The 20,024-nt window shown below is 38.1% G+C and overlaps 1 protein-coding gene across 3 annotated transcripts in view; it reads right to left on the bottom strand.

Moving 5' to 3' along the window:
• The window catches only part of DNM3 (dynamin 3), a 574,343-nt gene that overhangs the window by 371,135 nt on the left and 183,184 nt on the right, over window positions 1-20,024 (bottom strand). For all 3 annotated transcript variants that reach the window (XM_017866907.1, XM_017866908.1, XM_017866910.1), the window contains exons 5-7: window positions 6,945-7,043; window positions 6,180-6,340; window positions 2,429-2,571 (exon numbers count right to left, since the gene is read on the bottom strand). In XM_017866907.1, the coding sequence (XP_017722396.1) occupies window positions 2,429-2,571; window positions 6,180-6,340; window positions 6,945-7,043 (403 nt within the window). The remainder of the gene's footprint in view (window positions 1-2,428; window positions 2,572-6,179; window positions 6,341-6,944; window positions 7,044-20,024) is intronic.

Raw genomic sequence — 20,024 nt, 5'->3', positions numbered from 1 at the left:
AAGGAGGAAGGAGAAGGAGGAGGAGGAGGAGAAGGAGAAGGAGGAAGGAGAAGAAGGAGGAGGAGGAGAAGGAGGAGGAGAAGGAGGAGAAGGAGGAGGAGGAGAAGAAGGAGGAGGAGAAGGAGGAGGAGAAGGAGGAGGAGAAGGAGAAGAAGAGGAAGAAGTGGAAGAGGAAGAAGAAGAAGAGGAGGAGGAGGAGGAAGAGGAAGAACAAGAAGAACAAGAAGAAGAAGAGAAGAAAGAAAGAGAAAGAAAGGAAGGAAGGGAAGGGAAGGGAAGGGAAGGGAAGGAAAGAAGGAAGGAAGGAAGGAAGGAAGGAAGGAAGGAAGGAAGGAAGGAAGGAAAGGAAGGAGGGAACAGAAAGAAAAAAACAACTATGTTCATTTGTGATTACCAGGTTTAAAACTCCAATTTAAACATACTGGAACTACTTTCAAATTCAAAATCTAAAAGGAAAAAAATTCAAACTATCTAAAACTTGTATCTTTTTATTCTCTTCCATCAAAATCACAGGTGAATGAAAAGTAACTACAAATTATTTAGGCCAAAGAAGCTAGACTATAATTGGATTTAGTTATGTTCATGTATATGCAAATTTTATTTTTTAAAAACACCTGGAGAGGTATGACATACATATTGAAACATGAAACATTTTTCAGAAAGTGTACCTCTAGCTGCTCCTTCCCCTAAACCCTATACCTCAGCTACCTGATCCATTTACTAATCCTAGAACAAATGTCACCAAAGTTCTCACAATTCTCTTGCCCTGCTCCTTCCACATGACTCTCCTACCTCACGACCTGTTTTCTCTGCAAATTCACATCCTTCCTCACATGTAACTGCCTCCTCATCTGGGCTCCCTTAATATTTTACACTTACAGAAACATAGTATTTATTAGCTTTAACACAATTGTGTTAAACTGTGTTAATTTTTATGTCCGTTTTTCCCTACTCTACTGGGACTTCTTGAGGGCAAGAATCTTATTTATCGTTCAATTCACAGAACCAAACACTGAGTGCATGAAGAGATTAGAGGAAGGAGGAAGAATAGAGAAAGTAAGGCAGGAGGAAATGATAGAAGAGAGAAAAGAAATAGGTCAGAAAGAATAGGACCATAAAGAAGTAGCTGAATCAGGCCTCTGCAAGTCAAGAATCTAGCTGTGAAAAGTTCTGTAATCTGAGTCCAATAAAGTCACAGAGGCAAGACCCAGTATTTGCAAGCAGAATAGTTTTAGCTGGATATTAAGATAATGACCTAGGGCCTAAACAGAAATAGCTTTCTCTGTAACTTGAAGAGTTTTTACAAGAGCTCAACCAAACCCAAGAATGAAAAGAAAGAATAAATTAGGACAGAGTTATATCTGAAAAAAAAAAAAAAACACCTCTTTCCTTTGTATAATATTTTGATGAGGAAATAGAGGATGAAGCAATTAATATTGTATTTAAATATTTGAGTTTTTATATTGAGTTAAATATTTAAATATTTAAATATTAAAGATTTGGGAATCTCCTCACAAAGAAAGAAATAATAGTGTGAGCTTTAAATGCCAATTGAAGGATGTTTTGATTGTCAGGCTGCAGGAGAGAAAAGGCGCCATAAGAGGTACCAAACATCATCTTCGGAGGTAGACCTCAGGTATCCTGCAGTGTGTGCTGGGCAGGGGAGCCTTCCCATTGAGAAGGACTTGACACAATTGGCAGCACAGGATAAAGGAACTGATGGCACCAGAAGGAGTCAAGGGAGAGAAGACAGTGTAAGATATAAAGAGCTAGGAATTCTCTAACAATTCTCTGCTATCCTACTCCAAGACACCACAGGAATAACTCTAGTAACCCAAAGACAAGATGGGAAGATCATGAAGGGGTGAAAAGATGCTTGGCAGTTTCACATTTGCATTTTCAAAGGGCTACATTAAAATCATTATGTAAAAGGAAAAAAAAAAAAACTAGAGCCCTATTGTTAGCACTTTTTAATTAAATCCTTGGTTCTCATTCCACTGAAAAATGCACACAAATAAGTTACATGAAATAATTGGAATAAAGGATAATAAGTACAATTGACATCCATAGAAACAGCTGAAAAATATGATATTTTCATCTGTATTTACCCACTTCTAAGACAAGGGACAAAAATTCCTGCTGGGTCATCCCTAATAGATTTACTCACTTAATCCAGTTTTAAAAACACAATGTAAATGGGCATAGCGATGCTCAATTGGTAAGTTGATAATAACAGAATAATACCAATAATTCGTGTTCAACAAAGCATAAAAATTCAAGAGTTCTTGTATATCATATAGATAGTCTCAGATAGTTTACTTGCTGCCTCTGTTATGCCTAAGAAACAACATGACAAATAGACTAAGGCAAAAGAAAACTAAAGAAATTAGTTTAAAATGCTGTGCCAAGGAAGGGAAAGGTGACCTACTGCAGCAATGCTTTGGTCTTCCTGGTTGGATCTTCTGGTTTGAAATTTTTGTAGGCTTCTACTTCATGTTCTATGGAGAGCAACTGTCCCTGTAGTTTGTTCCTGAAGTTTGGTAGGGTATCCCGAATGTGGTTGGTAAGTTGCTAAACAAAACAAAATCATACACACAGATTGAAGATTGAATCATATACACAGATTAAAGACTAACTTAGCCTCCATTGTTTTTATAATCATTCAAAATTGCAAACATTATGTCTACATTTGAGATTGACTATTATGTAGATAGGGAGAAGAAACACCAACTCCCCCCTCCACTGCCCTTCAGAGATGCTCAAAATTCCTTCATTTAGAGTCACTCACTTGAGCTATCTCTTTAAATCTGGGAAGACCCTGTTAAAATGCAGCTAATGTTACTAATGAGACTGCCCAGTAACACCTTAGTTAGCATGGATTGATTTATCAGATCTCCTACCTTGTACAAAGGAACCTTAAGTTAGAATGTGATAGAAATGAAGGACGCTAGGAGTCACAGGTGCTGCCTGGTGTTCTCAGGACTAAGTGGTTTACCACACAGGTGGAGCTCAGTAGCCAAGGTGCCGGAGGCACCTGCCAGCTGTTAACTTTCTCCACATTCTTCAGCTGAGGCAGCAACTTACTCGTACTTCCACCTCTAGGTCCCAGTGCAACTCCATGACTGAGTAAGGGAAAGCTCTCTCTGCTATTGAAGGCTCGACATAACCATCTACTTGATATTTCCACTGAGATCAGCAGGCACCTCAAGCTCAGTACAATGAAAACTTCTCCAAGAGCCTAAGAGTGCATGATTAATTAAGAATCAAAGGTGAGATAAAAACCCAGATTGTTTAGGTCTTACGGCCTTTCTATTACAATGCAGTTAAAGAAAGTCTTATTCAAAAGAAAAAACAGATAACCTTCTTGAACTGCCTAAGTGATGAACTTGAAATCAATAAAAAGAATATAAACTTCCTAGAAATGCAGAAAAAAGAAAAAATATTAAAATTAGGGAGAATTAATATACCCAGATTGACTGAAGAAACTATTTTCAGTCATCTTTATGTTTATCTGAGGTCACTTGAATATATTTATTAAATAAATCTAGAGTTATTTGTCAATAGTTTATAACTGTATTACCCCCTTGCTCACAGTAATAAATTGTTATGTTAGCACCCTGGCATGCACTGCTGTTCTAACTATGAAGCAGGCAAAAAAAGAGCTGAGAGGACAGCATTCCCGATAACAACGTCACGAGAGACAAGGACCCAAATCTAACAGAAACAGCAACCACAAGAAACCAGCAACCAACTGATTGCCATGTGAACTGGTAAATAATAAAAATACCTGATTTCCACCTTTTGCTTCTCAGACATCTCCAGAGCAAAGCAATACTGTGGCTTTCTAAAACACTTCTTCCCCTGGCTTCCATGACTCCAGCTTCTCTAATTTTACTGCTATCCATTCTCGATGTATCTTCTCTATTTCCTTGGACAATTCACCCTCTTTGCCAGAACACTAATTATTGAAATTCCTCAAATCTGGGTCTGAGGCCTCTTTTTTGTTTACTCTCTGTTCTCTCTTCAGGGAATCTCATTCCATCCATGGCTTCAATAAACATCCAAATACCTATAGCTGTAAGATGTTGTCTCCAAACAAGATTTATCTTTGCTGTGGCATGCATATTTGACCAACTGCTTGACTTCTCTTCTTGGATGTGTCAATGACATCTCAAGCTCAACATGTCCAAAATCAAGTATTTGATCTTCCCTTCAGGGTTCCCCATCTTGGTGACTTCATAAGAGCCTGGAAACCTGGGACGTAACCTTGACTCCACCTCTCCCAACACCCAACAGCTCTAATCTACCACCTAGTCCTCAATTTTCCTGAACATTTCTCAAACCTGCCCCTTCTTTTCATCTCCACTGGCCCTTACCACAACCAAATTCCCATAATTTCTCTTTTACTCCTAACTGGTCTACTCTTGGTCTTCCTGTCTTCAATACCATATTCTTTTTTCACCCACGGATCTGATCTTGTTATTCCTCTACTCAGGACCCTTAAATGACTCCTTATTGGTCTCAGGTAAGAGCCAAAATCCTCAAAATAGTCTAGAAACATTACAGGATTCAGCCACTGCCTACATCTCCAATATCATCTCATACAACTCACTACCTCTTTCTCTGCCTTCCCACTACAATGAAAATTTCATTCAATTTTTCAAAAATGTCATGTCATTTTACAGTATTTTCCATATGAATTATCCTACAGGATCAGAAGTATTGGTACACATACATAGCCATAGAATTATCTTAGTTTCAAACATAGTATAAATATTCTTGAAGCAATAAAGAAAGAGTGATTATCCAGGAAAGGAGACATCTTCAGAAAAGAAAAAAAAAATCATTCAATTTTTAGGCAACAAGAATCCAATTGTGTCATAACTTGGGCGTCACTTGTAATAATCTAATAGTCAGCCACCTCCTTCTGTTTTTCCAGTATTCAAAACCTATCTCATTTCCAGCTTTATCTTTCTAATCATATTAGTGATTTTCTTCTAAGATTTTCTCAGTTTGTGTTTTTTGTAGGCCAATACAGCTGCGAAAGCAGTATTGTAAAGAGAGTTTTGACAGTGCAAAATATATTGGTAGAGTGTTAGGATTCTTGCATAACAATGCTCCTTCTCTAAAATATATTCATATTTTTAAATGATACAATCATAGTGATGTTTCCCAGTGTCCAAATATTTATCTTTAATTAAAAAGTATAAACTTTACAATAGTCTGTGTTGAAACCTCTTAAAATGGAATTATAACACAATTTTTTATTTTCTAAAATTTCTTCTCAGTTGTTTTGCCTAAATTGTTCAGGTATAATGTCACATATTATGAAAGCTATTGATACATTCTAGGAGCTAAGAATCAGAAATCTACTTGATTTGATTGATTGATTGATTGCCTGATTATGTTTGTACGTAACAGTTAAAGCATAACTTATAAGAATATTTGTGAGAAAGGCTACTAGTCACATGAAGTCAATATAATCAAAACTCAGGGAGGGGTCCCTGCATTCAATGACAATGATGCTTGGCATAACACTTAACTCCAATAGGGGTAGGAATATCTGTAACCAAGTAAGAGCATTGAGGATTTATGGAAGAAGTTTGTGCATAGTGCATGGAGCGGGGGTAGGCAGAAGGTCCAATTCTAAATTATTGTGGGAAAAGGGGTTATCTGGAAAAGCATCTTAGATGAGTGGAAATCAATGATTATTAAACTAGGATTTGTGATTCTAAAGATTTTAAATTAAGAAACAAATCAACTCTAAACAAAGTCATAAAAAAAATTTAACAGAAAGTGTAACCTAGCCATTACAGACTGGTGCTTCAAAAACAGATCCCAAGAGATCAACTTTTCAAAGTTATAAAAATTTAACTTCTCACGGTAACTACATATTACAAATGAATATACGCTAAAATGTATATCCCTGTTCACTGTTCCTAAATAGGTATGTGTTTCTGCTTTGAGAACTCTTCTTTCAATAACAGGAAGATGAGTTCTATTCACTGAGAATGGTAATAGTGTGAATCCGAGGTACTAATACCCATTTTTAAAATCCCTATCATTGAAGCTGTATGTCTTGTTTTGGAAAAAAATAAACTTAAAAATAATAAACACAAATTCCAGCATCCACTTACATATTTCATAACTGTTCTTGTTGCTTGAAAGAACATTTTTACCTGATTAAGGACCTTCTGCAGGTGTGGGGTTCCCATTCGGTCAGCGATATGTCTGTAAGCCGGGTGGGAAAGGAAAAACTTCCTCTCTGCCAACATGGCTGCCTTTATGTCCTTCTTCCCATCTATGTCCTTCTGGCTTCTGTTTACCACCCCCACGTAACCTGAAACAAAACACAAATCTGTGGAGTTGGGGACACTTTTTGTGGCTTATTCCAGGGAGATTTCAAGGCTCTCACATAGGCAGACTAAGAAAAGCAAAACTAGTTTTAGGTGTGAAGACTGAGTCCCTTTATAAAACTCAATGGGAAACATCAGTATTGAACACAGGCTACTGATTGAGCTCACAATAATTTTTTAGCATCAATACAATAATATCTCTCACCCTTAAACTGTGTGCATTTTAAGAGAGTGTGTATCTTCGCAGTTTTGTCATATAGCAGGCAAGTAAATATCAGTCTTACAATAGTATAAGTTTATGCAGTCTATGATGAATATTTATAACCTCGCTTCAAACTCCTTCCTTTTCCTGTTTTCTTATTCCTGTTATTTTAAGGAATAGTTCTCCCTTTGGATTATTTTCTAATATATCATTCAGGAACGTACAGCCATTCCATAAAAAGTATAACTAATGATAAATCCATTCCTTACAACTGAGAAGGCATTAAAACCAAAACTCCTAGTGGCTTCCCAATCATTTCTCTTCCATATAACCAAAAACAAATAAACAAACAAACAAAAAGTATTGTATAGACCACAGTACATTACCCCTGCGAAGAGGCAACAGTTTGTTCTCTAGAACATCCCTGGCATCTGTTCCTTCATCCATAAGGTCCAGTTTGGTGATAACTCCAATGGTTCTCAGACCTGCATCATAAACAAACCCAACATTACACAATTTGCAGAAGACTAACAAATTTTAAAGACATATATGTCGCAACGCTAAATGTAAAGCACATTTTCCTGGTCCTTTTCCCATTTCCTTCTGTCTTACTTTGTTTTCTAAGTGCTACTTGAGTTTGGTGATTTCAATGTGATGAAGAGGAGAGTTGCCAACCACCCATCCAGAAGATAACCTTCAACTCAAGGGGGAAAAACAAATAGCTGTAGCACTAAATAATTTCCAAATATATGAGTTTATTTTTGTACCATGCATATATGGAAATTATACATTTTCATTTCTTCCCATGTTCTCCACCAAATATGAATGTTTGAAGTTTTATGTATTACATTATTAAAAGCAAATAAACAAATAAATAGGTTATGCATGGACCAATTATGAGAGTGTGTCATAAACCAAGGACTATTATTGATCCAGTTCTAGTCACTGAGGTAAAAAAAAAAGTAAAGGAAGAAAAGCAGGTATAGTGTCATCACCAAAAATAAACTCGTAAGCCACACAGCATTCATCATGCCTTAGAAAAGGAAATACGATTTAATGGAAAGAAGACTGTACTAGGAATTACAAGGCTTGGATTCTAGTCTCAAGGCATGTCACCAAAATGCCACAGGTCTCAGTTTTCCTCATCTGTCAAATAAATAGTTAGAAACCATGATCTCCAAGGTTTCTTTCAGTAATAAATAATGTAAGAATCTAGACATTTTGAGTAGCACATCAGATACATGATATTTGTCATTTGCTTTCTTCATTAGATGAAATGGATGGTATTTGCCTAGTAATTTATATTGCTTTTTGTTTTATTTTACTTTAAGTTCCAGGATACAAGTGCAGAATGTGTTATATAGGTATACGAGTGCCATGGTGGTTTGCTGCACCTATCAACCTGTCATTTAGGGTTTAAGCCCCGCATGCATTAGCTATTTGTCCTAATGTTCTCCCTCCTCTCACCCCCAACCTCCTGACTGGCCCCAGTGTGTGTTGTTCCCCTCCCTGTGTCCATGTGTTCTCGTTCAACTCCCACTTATGAGTGAGAACATGTGGTGTTTGGTTTTCTGTTCCTGTGTTAGTTTGCTGAGGATGATGGCTTCCAGCTTCATTCATGTCCCTGCAAAGGACACGAACTCATTCCTTTTTATGGCTACATAGTACTCCATGGTATATATGTACCACATTTTCTTTAGCAGTCTATCATTGCTGTCCATTTGGGCTGGCTCCAAGTCTTTGCTACTGTAAATAGTGCATCAATAAACATATGTATGCATGTGTCTTTATAGTAGAATAATTTATATTTCTTTGGGTATATACCCAGTAATAGGATTTCTGGGTCAAATGGTATTTCTGGTTCTAGATCCTTAAGGGATTGCCACACTGTCTTCCACAATGGTTGAACTAATTTACACTCCCACCAACAGTGTAAAAGCATTCCTATTTCTCCACATCCTCTCCAGCATCTGTTGTTTCCTAACTCTTTAATGGTCGCCATTCTAACAGGCATGAGATGGTATCTCACTGTGGTTTTAATTTGCATTTCTCTAATGACCAGTGATGATGAGCTTTTCTTCATATGTTTGTTGGCTGCATAAATGTCTTCATTTGAGAAGAGTCTGTTCATAACCTTCACCCATCTCTTGTAAATTTGTTTACATTCCTTGTAGATTCTGGATATTAGCCTTTCGTCAGATGGGTAGATTGCAAACATTTTCTCCCATTCTGTAGGTTGCCTGTTCACTTTGATTATAGTTTCTTTTGCTGTGCAGAAGATCTTTCATTAGATCCCATTTGTTAGTTTTGGCTTTTGTTGCCATTGCTTTTGGTGTTTTAGTCATGAAGTCTTTGCCCATGCCTATGTCCTGAATAGTATTGCCTAGGTTTTCTTCTAGGGTTTTTATGGTTTTGGGTCTTACAGTCAAGTCTTTAATCCATCTTGGGTTAATTTTTGTATAAGGTGTAAGGAAGGGGTCCAGTTTCAGTTTTCTGCATATGGCTAGCCAGTTTTCCCAACAATATTTGTTAAATAGGAAATCCTTTCCCCCTTGCTTGTTTTTGTCAGGTTTGTCAAAGATCAGATGGTTGTAGATGTGGGGCATTATTTCTGAGGCCTCTGTTCTGTTCCATTGGTCTATATATCTGTTTTGGTACCAGTACCATGCTGTTTTGCTTACTGCAGCCTTGTAGTATAATTTGAAGTCAGGTAGCATCATGCCTCCAGCTTTGTTCTTTTTGCTTAGGATTGTCTTTGCAATGCGGGCTCTTTTTTGGTTCCATATGAAATTTAAAGTAGATTTTTCTAATTCTGTGAAGAAAGTCAGTGGCAGCTTGATAGAGATAGCATTGAATCTATAAATTACTTTGGAAACTATGGCCATTTTCATGATATTGATTCTTCCTAACCATGAGCGTGGAATGTTTTTCCATTTGTTTACGTCCTCTTTTATTTCGTTGAGCAGTGGTTTGTAGTTCTCCTTGAAGAGGTCCCCCACATCCCTTGTAAGTTGTATTCCTAGGTATTTTATTCTCTTTGTAGCAATTGCAAATGGGAGTTCATGCATAATTTGGCTGTTTGTCTCTTATTGGTGTATAGGAATACTTGTGATTTTTGCACATTGATTTTGTATCCAGAGACTTTGCTGAAGTTGCTTATCAGCTTAAGGAGATTTCAGGCTGAGATGATGGGGTTTTCTAAGTATACAATCATGTCATCTGCAAACAGGGATAATTTAACTTCCCCTCTTCCTATTTAAATACGCTTTATTTCTTTCTCTTGCCTGATTGCCCTGGCCAGAACTTCCTATGTTGAATAGGAGTGGTGAGAGAGGGCATCCTGGTCTTGTGCCAGTTTTCAAAGGGAATGCTACCAACTTTTGCCCATTCAGTATGATATTGGCTGTGGGTTTGTCATAAATAGCTCTTATTATTTTGAGATACATTCCATCAATACCTCATTTATTGAGAGTTTTTAGCATGAAGGGATGTTGAATTTTATTGAAGGCCTTCTGCATCTATTGAGATAATCATGTGATTTTTGTTGTTGGTTCTGTTTATGTGATGGATTACGTTTATTGATTTGTGTATGTTGAGCCAGCCTTGCATCCCAGGGATGAAGTTGACTTGATCACGGTGGATAAGCTTTTTTTAGTTTCGGTATGCCAGTATTTTACTGAAGATTTTTGCATCAATGTTCATCAGGGATATTGGCCTGAGATTTTCATTTTTTATTGTGTCTCCACTAGGTTTTGGTATCAGGATGATGGTGCCTCATAAAATGAGTTAGGGAGGAGTCCCTCTTTTTTTATTGTTTGGAATAGTTTCAGAAGGAATGCTATCACCTCCTCTTTGTACCTCTGGTAGAATTTGTCTGTGAATCTATCTGGTCCCGGGCTTTTTTTGGTTGGTAGGCTATTAATTACTGCCTCAATTTCAGACTTGTTATTGGTCTATTCAGGGATTTGACTTCTTCCTCGTTTAGTTTTGGGAGGGTGTATGTGTCTAGTAATTTATCCATTATTTCTAGATTTCCTAGTTTATTTGCTTAGAGGTGTTTATAGTATTCTCTGATGGTAGTTTGTATTTCTGTAGGATCAGTGGTGATATCTCCTTTATCATTTTTTATTGTGTTTATTTGATTCTTCTCTCTTTTATTCTTTATTAATCTGGCTAGTGGTCTATTTTGTTAATCTTTTCAAAAAACCAGCTCCTGAATTCATTGATTTTTTGAAGGGCTTCTCGTGTCTCTGTCTCCTTCAGTTCTAGTTATTTCTTCTCTTCTGCTAGCTTTTGAATATGTTTGCTCTTGCTTCTCTAGTTATTTTAATCATGATGTTAGGGTGTTGATTTTAGATCTTTCCTGCTTTCTCCTGTAAGCATTTAGTACTATAAATTCCTCTATAAACACTGCTTTAGCTGTCTCCCAGAGATTCTAGTACATTGTGTCTTTATTCTCATTGGTTTCAAAAAACTTATTTATTTCTGCCTTAATTTCGTTATTTACCCAGTAGTCATTCATGACCAGGTTGTTCAGTTTTCACAAAGTTGTGCAGTTTTCAGTGACTTACTTAATCCTGAGTTCTAATTTGATTGCACTGTGGTCAGAGAGACTGTTAGTTACGATTTCCATTCTTTTGCATTTGCTGAGGAGTGTTTTACTTCCAATAATATGGTCAATTTTGGAATAAGTATGATGTGGTGCTGAGAAAAATGTATATTCTGTTGATTTGGGGTGAAGAGTTCTGTAGATGTCTAGTAGGTCCTTCTGGTCCAGAGCTGAGTTCAAGTCCTGAATATCCTCATTAATTTCCTGTCTCGTTGACCTGTCTAATATTGACAGTATGGTGTTAAAGTCTCCCACTATTATTATGTGGAAGTCCAAGTCTCTTTGTAGGCCTCTAAGAACTTGCTTTATGAATCTGGGTGCTCCTGTATTGGGTGCATATATATTTCAGATCGTTAGCTTTTCTTGTTGCATTGATCCCTTTACCATTATGTAATGCCCTTCTTTGTCTTTTTTGATCTTTGTTGGTTTAAAGTCTGTTTAATCAGATACTAGGATTGCAACCCCTGCTTTTTTTTTGCTTTCCATTTGCTTGATAAATATTCTTCCATCCCTTTATTTTGAGTCTATGTGTGTCTTTGCATGTGCTATGGGTCTCCTGAATACAGCACACCAATGGGTCTTGACTCTTTATCCAATTTGCCTGTGTGTGTGTGTGTGTGTGTGTGTGTATGCTTTCTTGAGACAGAGTCTTGCTGTGTCACCCAGGCTGGAGTGCAGTGGCACAATCTCAGCTCACTACCACCTCTGCCTCCCGGGTTCCAGCGATTCTCCTGCCTCAGCCTCCCGAGTAGCTGGGACTACATGCACATGCCACCACGCCAGGCTAATTTTTGTATTTTTTACTAGAGACGGGGTTTCAGCATCTTGTCCAGGCTGGTCTTGAACTCCTGACCTCATGATCCACCCATCTTGGCATCCTAAAGTGCTGGGATTACAGGTGTGAGCTACTGTGCCCACCCCAGTGTGTGTTTTTTAATTGGGTGATTGAGCCCTTTTACATTTAATGTTAATATTGTTATGTGTGAATTTGATCCTGTCATTACAATGCCAGTTGGCTATTTTGCCTCTTATTTGATGCACTTTCTTCGTAGTGTCAATGGTCTTTACAATTCAGTATGTTTTTGCAGTGGCTGGAATCAGTTGTTCCTTTCCACGTTTAGTGCTCACTTCAGAAGCTCTTGTAACACAGTCCTGGTGGTGACAAAATCTCTCAGCATTTGCTTGTCTGTAAAGGATTTTATTTCTCCTTCACTTATGAAGCTTAGTTTGGCTGGATATGAATTTCTGAGTTGAAAATTCTTATCTTTAAGAATGTTGATCACGCCTGTAATTCCAGCACTTTGGGAGGCTGAGATGGGTGGATCACGAGGATAGGAGATTGAGACCATCCTGGCTAACACGGTGAAACCCTGTCTCTACTAAAAATACAAAAAATTAGCCAGGCATGGTGGCAGGTTCCTGTAGTCCCAGCTATACAGGAGGGTGAAGCAGTAGAATGGAGTGAACCCGGGAGGCGGAGCTTGCAGTGAGCTGAGATTGCGCCACTGCATTCCAGCCTGAGTAACAAAGTGAGAATCTATCTCAAAAAAAAAGAATGTTGAATATTGGCCTCCACTCTCTTCTGGCTTATAGGGTTTCTACAGAGAGATCTGCTGTTAGTCTGATGGGCTTCCTTTTGTATGTAACCCAACCTTTCCCTCAGGCTGCCCTTAACATTTTTTCTTTCATTTCAACTTTGGTGAATCTGATGATTATGTGTCTTGGGGTTGCTCTTCTCAAGGAGTATCTTTGTGGTGTTTTCTGTATTTCCTGAATTTGACTGTTGCCCTGTCTTGCTAGGTTGGGGAAGTTCTCCTGGATAATATCCTGAAAAGTGTTTTTCAACTTGGTTCCATTCTCCCTATCACTTTCAGGTACACCAATCACATGCAGGTTTGGTGTTTCCACATAGTCCCATATTTCTTGGAGGCTTTGTTCATTCCTTTTCATACTTTTTTCTCTAATCTTGTCTTCATGCTTTATTTCATTAAGGTGATCTTCAATCTCTGATATCCTTTCTTCCGCTTGATTGATTTGGCTACTGATACTTGTGTATGCTTCACGAAGTTCTCATGCTGTGTTTTTCAGCTCCATCAGGTCATTTGTGTTCTCCTCTAAAGTGGTTATTCTAGTTAGCAATTCCTCTAACTTTTTTTNTGACTGTTGCCCTGTCTTGCTAGGTTGGGGAAGTTCTCCTGGATAATATCCTGAAAAGTGTTTTTCAACTTGGTTCCATTCTCCCTATCACTTTCAGGTACACCAATCACATGCAGGTTTGGTGTTTCCACATAGTCCCATATTTCTTGGAGGCTTTGTTCATTCCTTTTCATACTTTTTTCTCTAATCTTGTCTTCATGCTTTATTTCATTAAGGTGATCTTCAATCTCTGATATCCTTTCTTCCGCTTGATTGATTTGGCTACTGATACTTGTGTATGCTTCACGAAGTTCTCATGCTGTGTTTTTCAGCTCCATCAGGTCATTTGTGTTCTCCTCTAAAGTGGTTATTCTAGTTAGCAATTCCTCTAACTTTTTTTCAAGGTTCTTAGCTTCCTTGCATTGAGTTAGAACATCCTCCTTTAGCTCAGAGGAGTCTGTATGAACTTGTGAAGCCTGTTTCTGTCAATTTGCCAAACTCAATCTCCATCCAGTTTTGTTCCCTTGCTGGTGAGGAGTTGTGATCCTTTGGAGAAGAGGCATTCCGGTTTTTGGAATTTTCAGCCTTGTTGTGCTGTTTTTCCCTCATCTTCATGGATTTATCTACCTTTGGTCTTTGAGGTTGGTGATCTTCGGATGGGGTTTCTGTGTGGGCGTCCTTTTTGTTGATGTTGATGCTTTTCTTTTCTGTTTGTTAGTTTTCCTTCTAACAGGCCCCTCTGTTGCAGGTCTGCTGGAGTTTGCTGGAGGTCCACTTCAGATCCTGTTTGCCCGGGTATCATCAGCGGAGGCTGCAGAACAGCAAAGATTGCTGTCTATTCCTTCCTCTGGAAGTTTCGTCCCAGAGGGGCACCTGCTAAATGTCAGCCGGAGCTCTCCTGTATGGGGTGTCTGTCAACCCCTGCTGGGAGGTGTTTCCCAGTCAGGAGGTACGCAGGTCAGGGACCCACTTAAGGAGACATTCTGTCCCTTAGCAGAGCTCAAATGCTGTTCTGAGAGATCCGTTGCTCTCTTCAGACCTGGCAGACAGGAACGTTTAAGTCTGCTGAAGCTGTGCCCACAGCCACCCTTTCCCCCAGGTGCTCTGTCCTAAGAAGACAGGAGTTTTATCTATATGGGACTGCTGCCTTTCTTTCAGAGATGCCCTGCCCAGAGAGGAGGAATCTAAAGAGGCAATCTGGCTGCAATGGCTTTGCTGAGCTGCAGTGGGCTCCACTCAGTTCGAACTTCCCAGTGGCTTTGTTTACACTGTGAGGGGAAAACCATCTACTCCAGCCTCAGTAATGGCAGATGCCCCTCCCCAAACCAAGTTCAAGCAACCCAAGTCAATTTCAGACTGTTGTGCTGGCAGTGAGAATTTCAAGCTAGTGGATCTTAGCTTGCTGAGCTCTGTGGGTGTGGGATCCGCTGAGCTAGACCACTTGGCTCCCTGGCTTCAGCCCCCTTTCCAGGGGAGTGAATGGTTCTGTCTAGCCAGTCCCAGGTACCACTGGGGTATGACAAAAAAAAAAAAAAAAAAAACTGCTGCAGCTAGCTCAGTGTCTGCCCAAACAGCCACCCAGTTTTGTACTTGAACCCCCGGGCCCTGGTGGCGTAGGCACCCGAGGGAATCTCTTGCCTGTGGGTTGTGAAGACCATGGGAAAAGCATAGTATCTGGGTTGGAATTCACCATTCCTCTAGGCACAGTCCCTCTCAGCTTCCCTTCACTAGGGGAGGCAGTTTCCCAACCCCACACACCTCCCAGGTGAGGTAACATCCCATCCTGCTTTGGCTTGCCCTACATGGGCTGCACCCACTATCTAACCAGTCCCAATAAGATGAGCTGGGTACCTCAGTTGGATTACAGAACTCACCTGCCTTCTGCATGGATCTTACTGGCAGCTGCACACCAGAGCTGTTCCTATTTGGCTTGCCAGCCCAAGACTATTATTACTCTTTATTCAGGAACTAGTATATACTGAATTAATTGTATAAACCAAATTTGGTCATGATATAACCTCCTTATAAAATATAGCTGGATTTTTGAATAGGATATATAAATTTAGTTCCAAAATGATCATGGTCTGTAAATTTCCCTTCTTATAATGGCATTGTCAGATATGGATACCAAACTTTACCTATTCTTATAAAATTAACAGTTTTTTTGCATTGTTTCTATTCTCTGAAGGATATTGAGTCAATGGATATTATTACTTTTTTGAAAGTTTACTGTTGGTCACAATAAAAAGTTTTGTGAAAATTAAGAAAGAAAGAAAGAAAGAAAGAAAGAAAGAAAGAAAGAAAGAAAGAAAGAAAGAAAGAAAGACCAAAAAGATTCTCAGAGACCAAAACAAATAAACATTGTAACATGAAACCTGAAGGAAAAAAAGATAATGCAAAATACAGAATACAACTTGATCATTTTTACTAATAGTCTGAGAGAAAGGAGAACGTATTGCATTCATGGAACAAAATTAGAAGGCCATAAACAGAAACATCAGGCAAAAAAAAATCTCAATAACTGAAAATAGGAGAGCAGAAATTAAAATGTTAGTAAAATGGAAGAAAAACTTAAGGAACTGTTCCAGAAAACAAAAGAAAAAAAAAATAAGTAAACAATAGGAAAAGAAAACCCACCACATTTTAAAACTAGAGAAATGGTACAGAAGATTCAATACTTGAATAACTGGCATTCCAAAGAGAGAAAATCAAACAGAAACAGTTTGTGGTTGGGGAGATCCTATCCAAGAAAATGACCTATAAGTATAAGGAATTTATGAATTGAACAAACTCAACAAGTACCTAACAGAAAATGAGCACACGCACACATGCATATACACACAAAATGGCATATCAGTAAAAGATTTCAAAACACTGGGAGCTGATAAAAGATACTAAAAAGTTCCCAGAGAACTTAAAGAAAGAAAAGACACAAAGAAAGTATTGGGAATCACTACAGCATCAGTCTTCCCAGCAGCAAACTGGAAACTAAAAAACAATAGAGCAATGTTTTGAAATTCTGAGAGAAAATCATTTCTAACCTAGAATTCTACATTATCTATAAATGTGACGGTAGGAAAAGATATTTCCAGACTTGCAAATCTCAAAATATTTTACCTCTCTTTCACCTTTTTAAGAACGTTGTTAAAGAATGTGTTCTACAAAACAAGGGAGCAAACTAATAAAGAGGAAGACATGAGATCCGGGAAGCAGGTATACAACCAAGAAAAGAAGTAAGTTTTCACGATGGTATAGATCCCAGTATGAGACCAAGAGAGTAATTGATATCCATTGGAATGAGAGAACAGAGAGTCCTGAAGAGATTTCTTCCCCCACCAAGAAAATAAACATAAAAGTACCTAATCCTGAATGTTTCTAAGGTTTTAAACATTAGAGTCTGATTCCTGAGAGACTGAGACTTCTGTAGGAGAGATTGGGAATATGTTAGTGATAGATGTGCAGAAAACTATGCAAACAAACCAAAGAGAGATAATTATCAACCTCAAAAAAGACAATATCATGGAAGAAACAATAATCAAAATTTACCACATAGCTCGGCTATGAATAACATTTTCAGGATTATAAAAATGTATTTAGCAAAATATGATTCTTTTAGTAGAATGTAGGAGGATAAGTGCATATGTAAGTGTGTGAGTGCACATAAGTATAGGAGAAGGATGTAAGACAGCTAAATCCTCCTTCTCTACAGTGAGAAATCAAAAGAGAGTATCTAAAACTAAGAAAAATCAAAAACAGTAATATGAACAGATTACATAAAAATATGGTAGTAACTATCAAAATCAATAGCTAAAAGGATTGAAAGTGGTGGCCTCTGGAAATCAATAATCAAGAGTTAGGAGGAGTGGGCAAGGGATGGATAGTTTCTTCCTTTTTTTTTTTTTTTTTTTTTTTTTTTTGAGACAGAGTCTTGCTCTGTCGCCCAGGCTGGAGTGCAGTGGCGCGATCTCGGCTTACTGCAAGCTCTGCCTCCCAGGTTCATGCCATTCTCCTGCCTCAGTCTCCTGAGTAGCTGTGACTACAGGCACCTGCCACCACGCCTGGCTAATTTTTCTTTTTTTTTTTTTTTTTTTGTATTTTTAGTAGAGTTTCACTGTGTTAGCCAGGATGGTCTTGATCTCCTCACCTTGTGATCCACCTGCCTCAGCCTCCCAAAGTGCTGGGATTACAGGCATGAGCCACCGCGCCTGGCCCATTCTGTTCTTACCAAGGTCTGACCTTAAGAGAAGTTATTTAACAAGAGCCTATACTACTGAGGGTTTTCCAGATCCTAACAGATTAGGGAGAAGGAAATGCCTAACTCCAGCATCTGTAGCCTTCTACATAGGGGAAGAAAAATACACAACTCTAGTCCACTCTAGCCATCCAGTCCCACCTAAAGGGGTGGGGCAGCAACTAAGAAGCATGTGTGAGACTCACAGTCCAGAAGCACGGGCTCATTAAAAGACATGAGACCTAATCATAGGACTACAGCAGGCTTCCTCTCACTCCGCACTTTACCACCACATGACTATAGCCTAATTATCACAATGCCTTGTACCCAGTACATCATACAGCACCCAGTCTGCCTATCAAGAAAAAATTACAAGGCATATTAAAAGGCAAGCAAAGAAAACCCCACAGTTTGAAGAGACAAAGCAAGCATCAGAACCAGACTCAGAACTCTAACTCTAATGTTAGAGTTATCAGACTGGGAATTTAAAAAACAAAAAACTGTGATTAACATCCTAAGGCTTCCAGTAGATAAGATATACAGCCTACAAGAACAGATGGGCAATGTAAGCAGAGACATGGAAATGCTAAGAAAGAATAAAAAGAAATGCTGGAGATCAAATAGACTAACAGAAATGAAGAATGCCTTTGATTGGGTTCATTTGACTAGACTGGAAAACAGTTGAGGAAACAATCACCAAGCTTGAGCATATTTCAATAGAAACATCTAAAATTGAAAAGAAAAAAAAAATACTGGTGGATAGGGTGGGAAAACAGAACAGAATATCCAAGAATGGTGAGACAACTACAAAAGGCTTAACATATACAGAAGAAAGAGAGAAAGGAACAGATATTCAAAGAAATAATGACAGAATCCCCCCCAACATCAGACATCAAACCACAGGTCCAGGAAGCACACCAAGTGGGATAAATGCCCCCCAAAACTTATAACTAGGCATAGTATATTTAAAATGCAAAAAAAAAAAAAAAGGCAAAATAAAATCTTGAAAGAAGCCCCGGGGTGGGGGAGAACTTTACCTAAAGGATTGCAAACAGAAGAATAATGTCAGAATTCTCCTCACAAACCATGCACACAAGAAGAGGTGGAAGTGAAATATTTCAAGTGCTGAGAAATAAAACATCAACTTAGAATTCTGTACCCTACAAATTATCTTTCAAAAGTGAAGGAGATCCTGGTGCACCAGTACTCATGAAAGAAAAGAAAAGAAAAAAAAAACAGAAAGGAAAAGGAAGGAAGGAAGGAAGGAAGGGAGGAAGGAAGGAAGGAAGGAAGGAAGGAAGGAAGGAAGGAAGGAAGGAAGGAGAAGTAAAGAAGAAAAGAAAAAAGAGAGGAGAGAAAAGAGGAGAGAGAGGAAGAAGGAGACAGAGAAAGGAAAGAAGGAAGGAACAAAGGAAGAAAGGAAAGAAAAAGGAAAGAAGGGAGGGAAGGTGGGAGGTAGGGAGGAAGGAAAGGAAGGAAGGAGGGAGGGAAGCAAGGAGGGAGGGAGGGAAGGAGGGGGAAGTAAAACTGAAGGAGAAATAGACTTTCTCAGATAAACAAAACTGGAGGAAGTTTGTTGCCAGTGGAATTACTTCACAAAGAAGCATTAAAATAAATTATTTAGAGAAAACGAAAATAATGTTAGGTCAGAAACTCAGATCTACATAAAGAAAACAAGAGAATAAGAAAAGGAGTAAGTAAGGTAACAATCCTTAATTGATCTAACAGATAACAGTTTGTTCAAAATAATAGCAACAATTTATTTTATTCCTATTCATATGCTTATATGTAAGTAAATTGACAGCAACAATACAAGGAACAGGATGAAAGAATTAAAATTATTTTGTTATTATCAGGTACTCGCACTACTCTTAAAGTGGTACACATGCTCCTCTATTTACAATGGGGTTGTAATTGGGACATAACACCATAATAAGTCAAGAAGTGTACTGAATTTCTATCACTTTCTTACCATCATAAAGTCAAAAATTGTAAGTTAAACCATCATAAGTCGGGGAGTGTATAGTGTTATTTGAAAGTGGACATGAATTAGTTGTAAATGTATATAGCAAATTCTAGAGCAACCACTTAGAAAGTTTTAGACAAGTGCAACTTATATACTAAGAAACAAGATAAAATGGAATCACATAAAATGCTCAACTAAAGGCACAAATGGCAGAAAAAGAGTGGGAGACAAAAATAAGAAAAGAAAACAAGGGCAACAAATAGAAACAGTAACAAATTAATAGATATTAATTCAACTGTATCAGTAATCACCTTGAATGTCAATGGTCTAAATGCACCAATTAAAAGACAGAGATTGTCAGAGTGGATCAAAAAACAATATACAACTATATATTATCTACAAAAAAATCCACTTTAAATATAAAAACATATAGATTAAAAGTAAATAGATGAGGAAAGATATACCATGCTAACACTAATAAAAAGAAACTGGGATTAGCTACACTAACATCCAACAGAATAGAC

Source organism: Rhinopithecus bieti, unplaced genomic scaffold (assembly GCF_001698545.2).
Source record: "Rhinopithecus bieti isolate Rb0 unplaced genomic scaffold, ASM169854v2 scaffold_1853, whole genome shotgun sequence".
NCBI lineage: Eukaryota > Metazoa > Chordata > Mammalia > Primates > Cercopithecidae > Rhinopithecus > Rhinopithecus bieti.
This window is presented reverse-complemented; position numbering and strand designations above follow the sequence as displayed.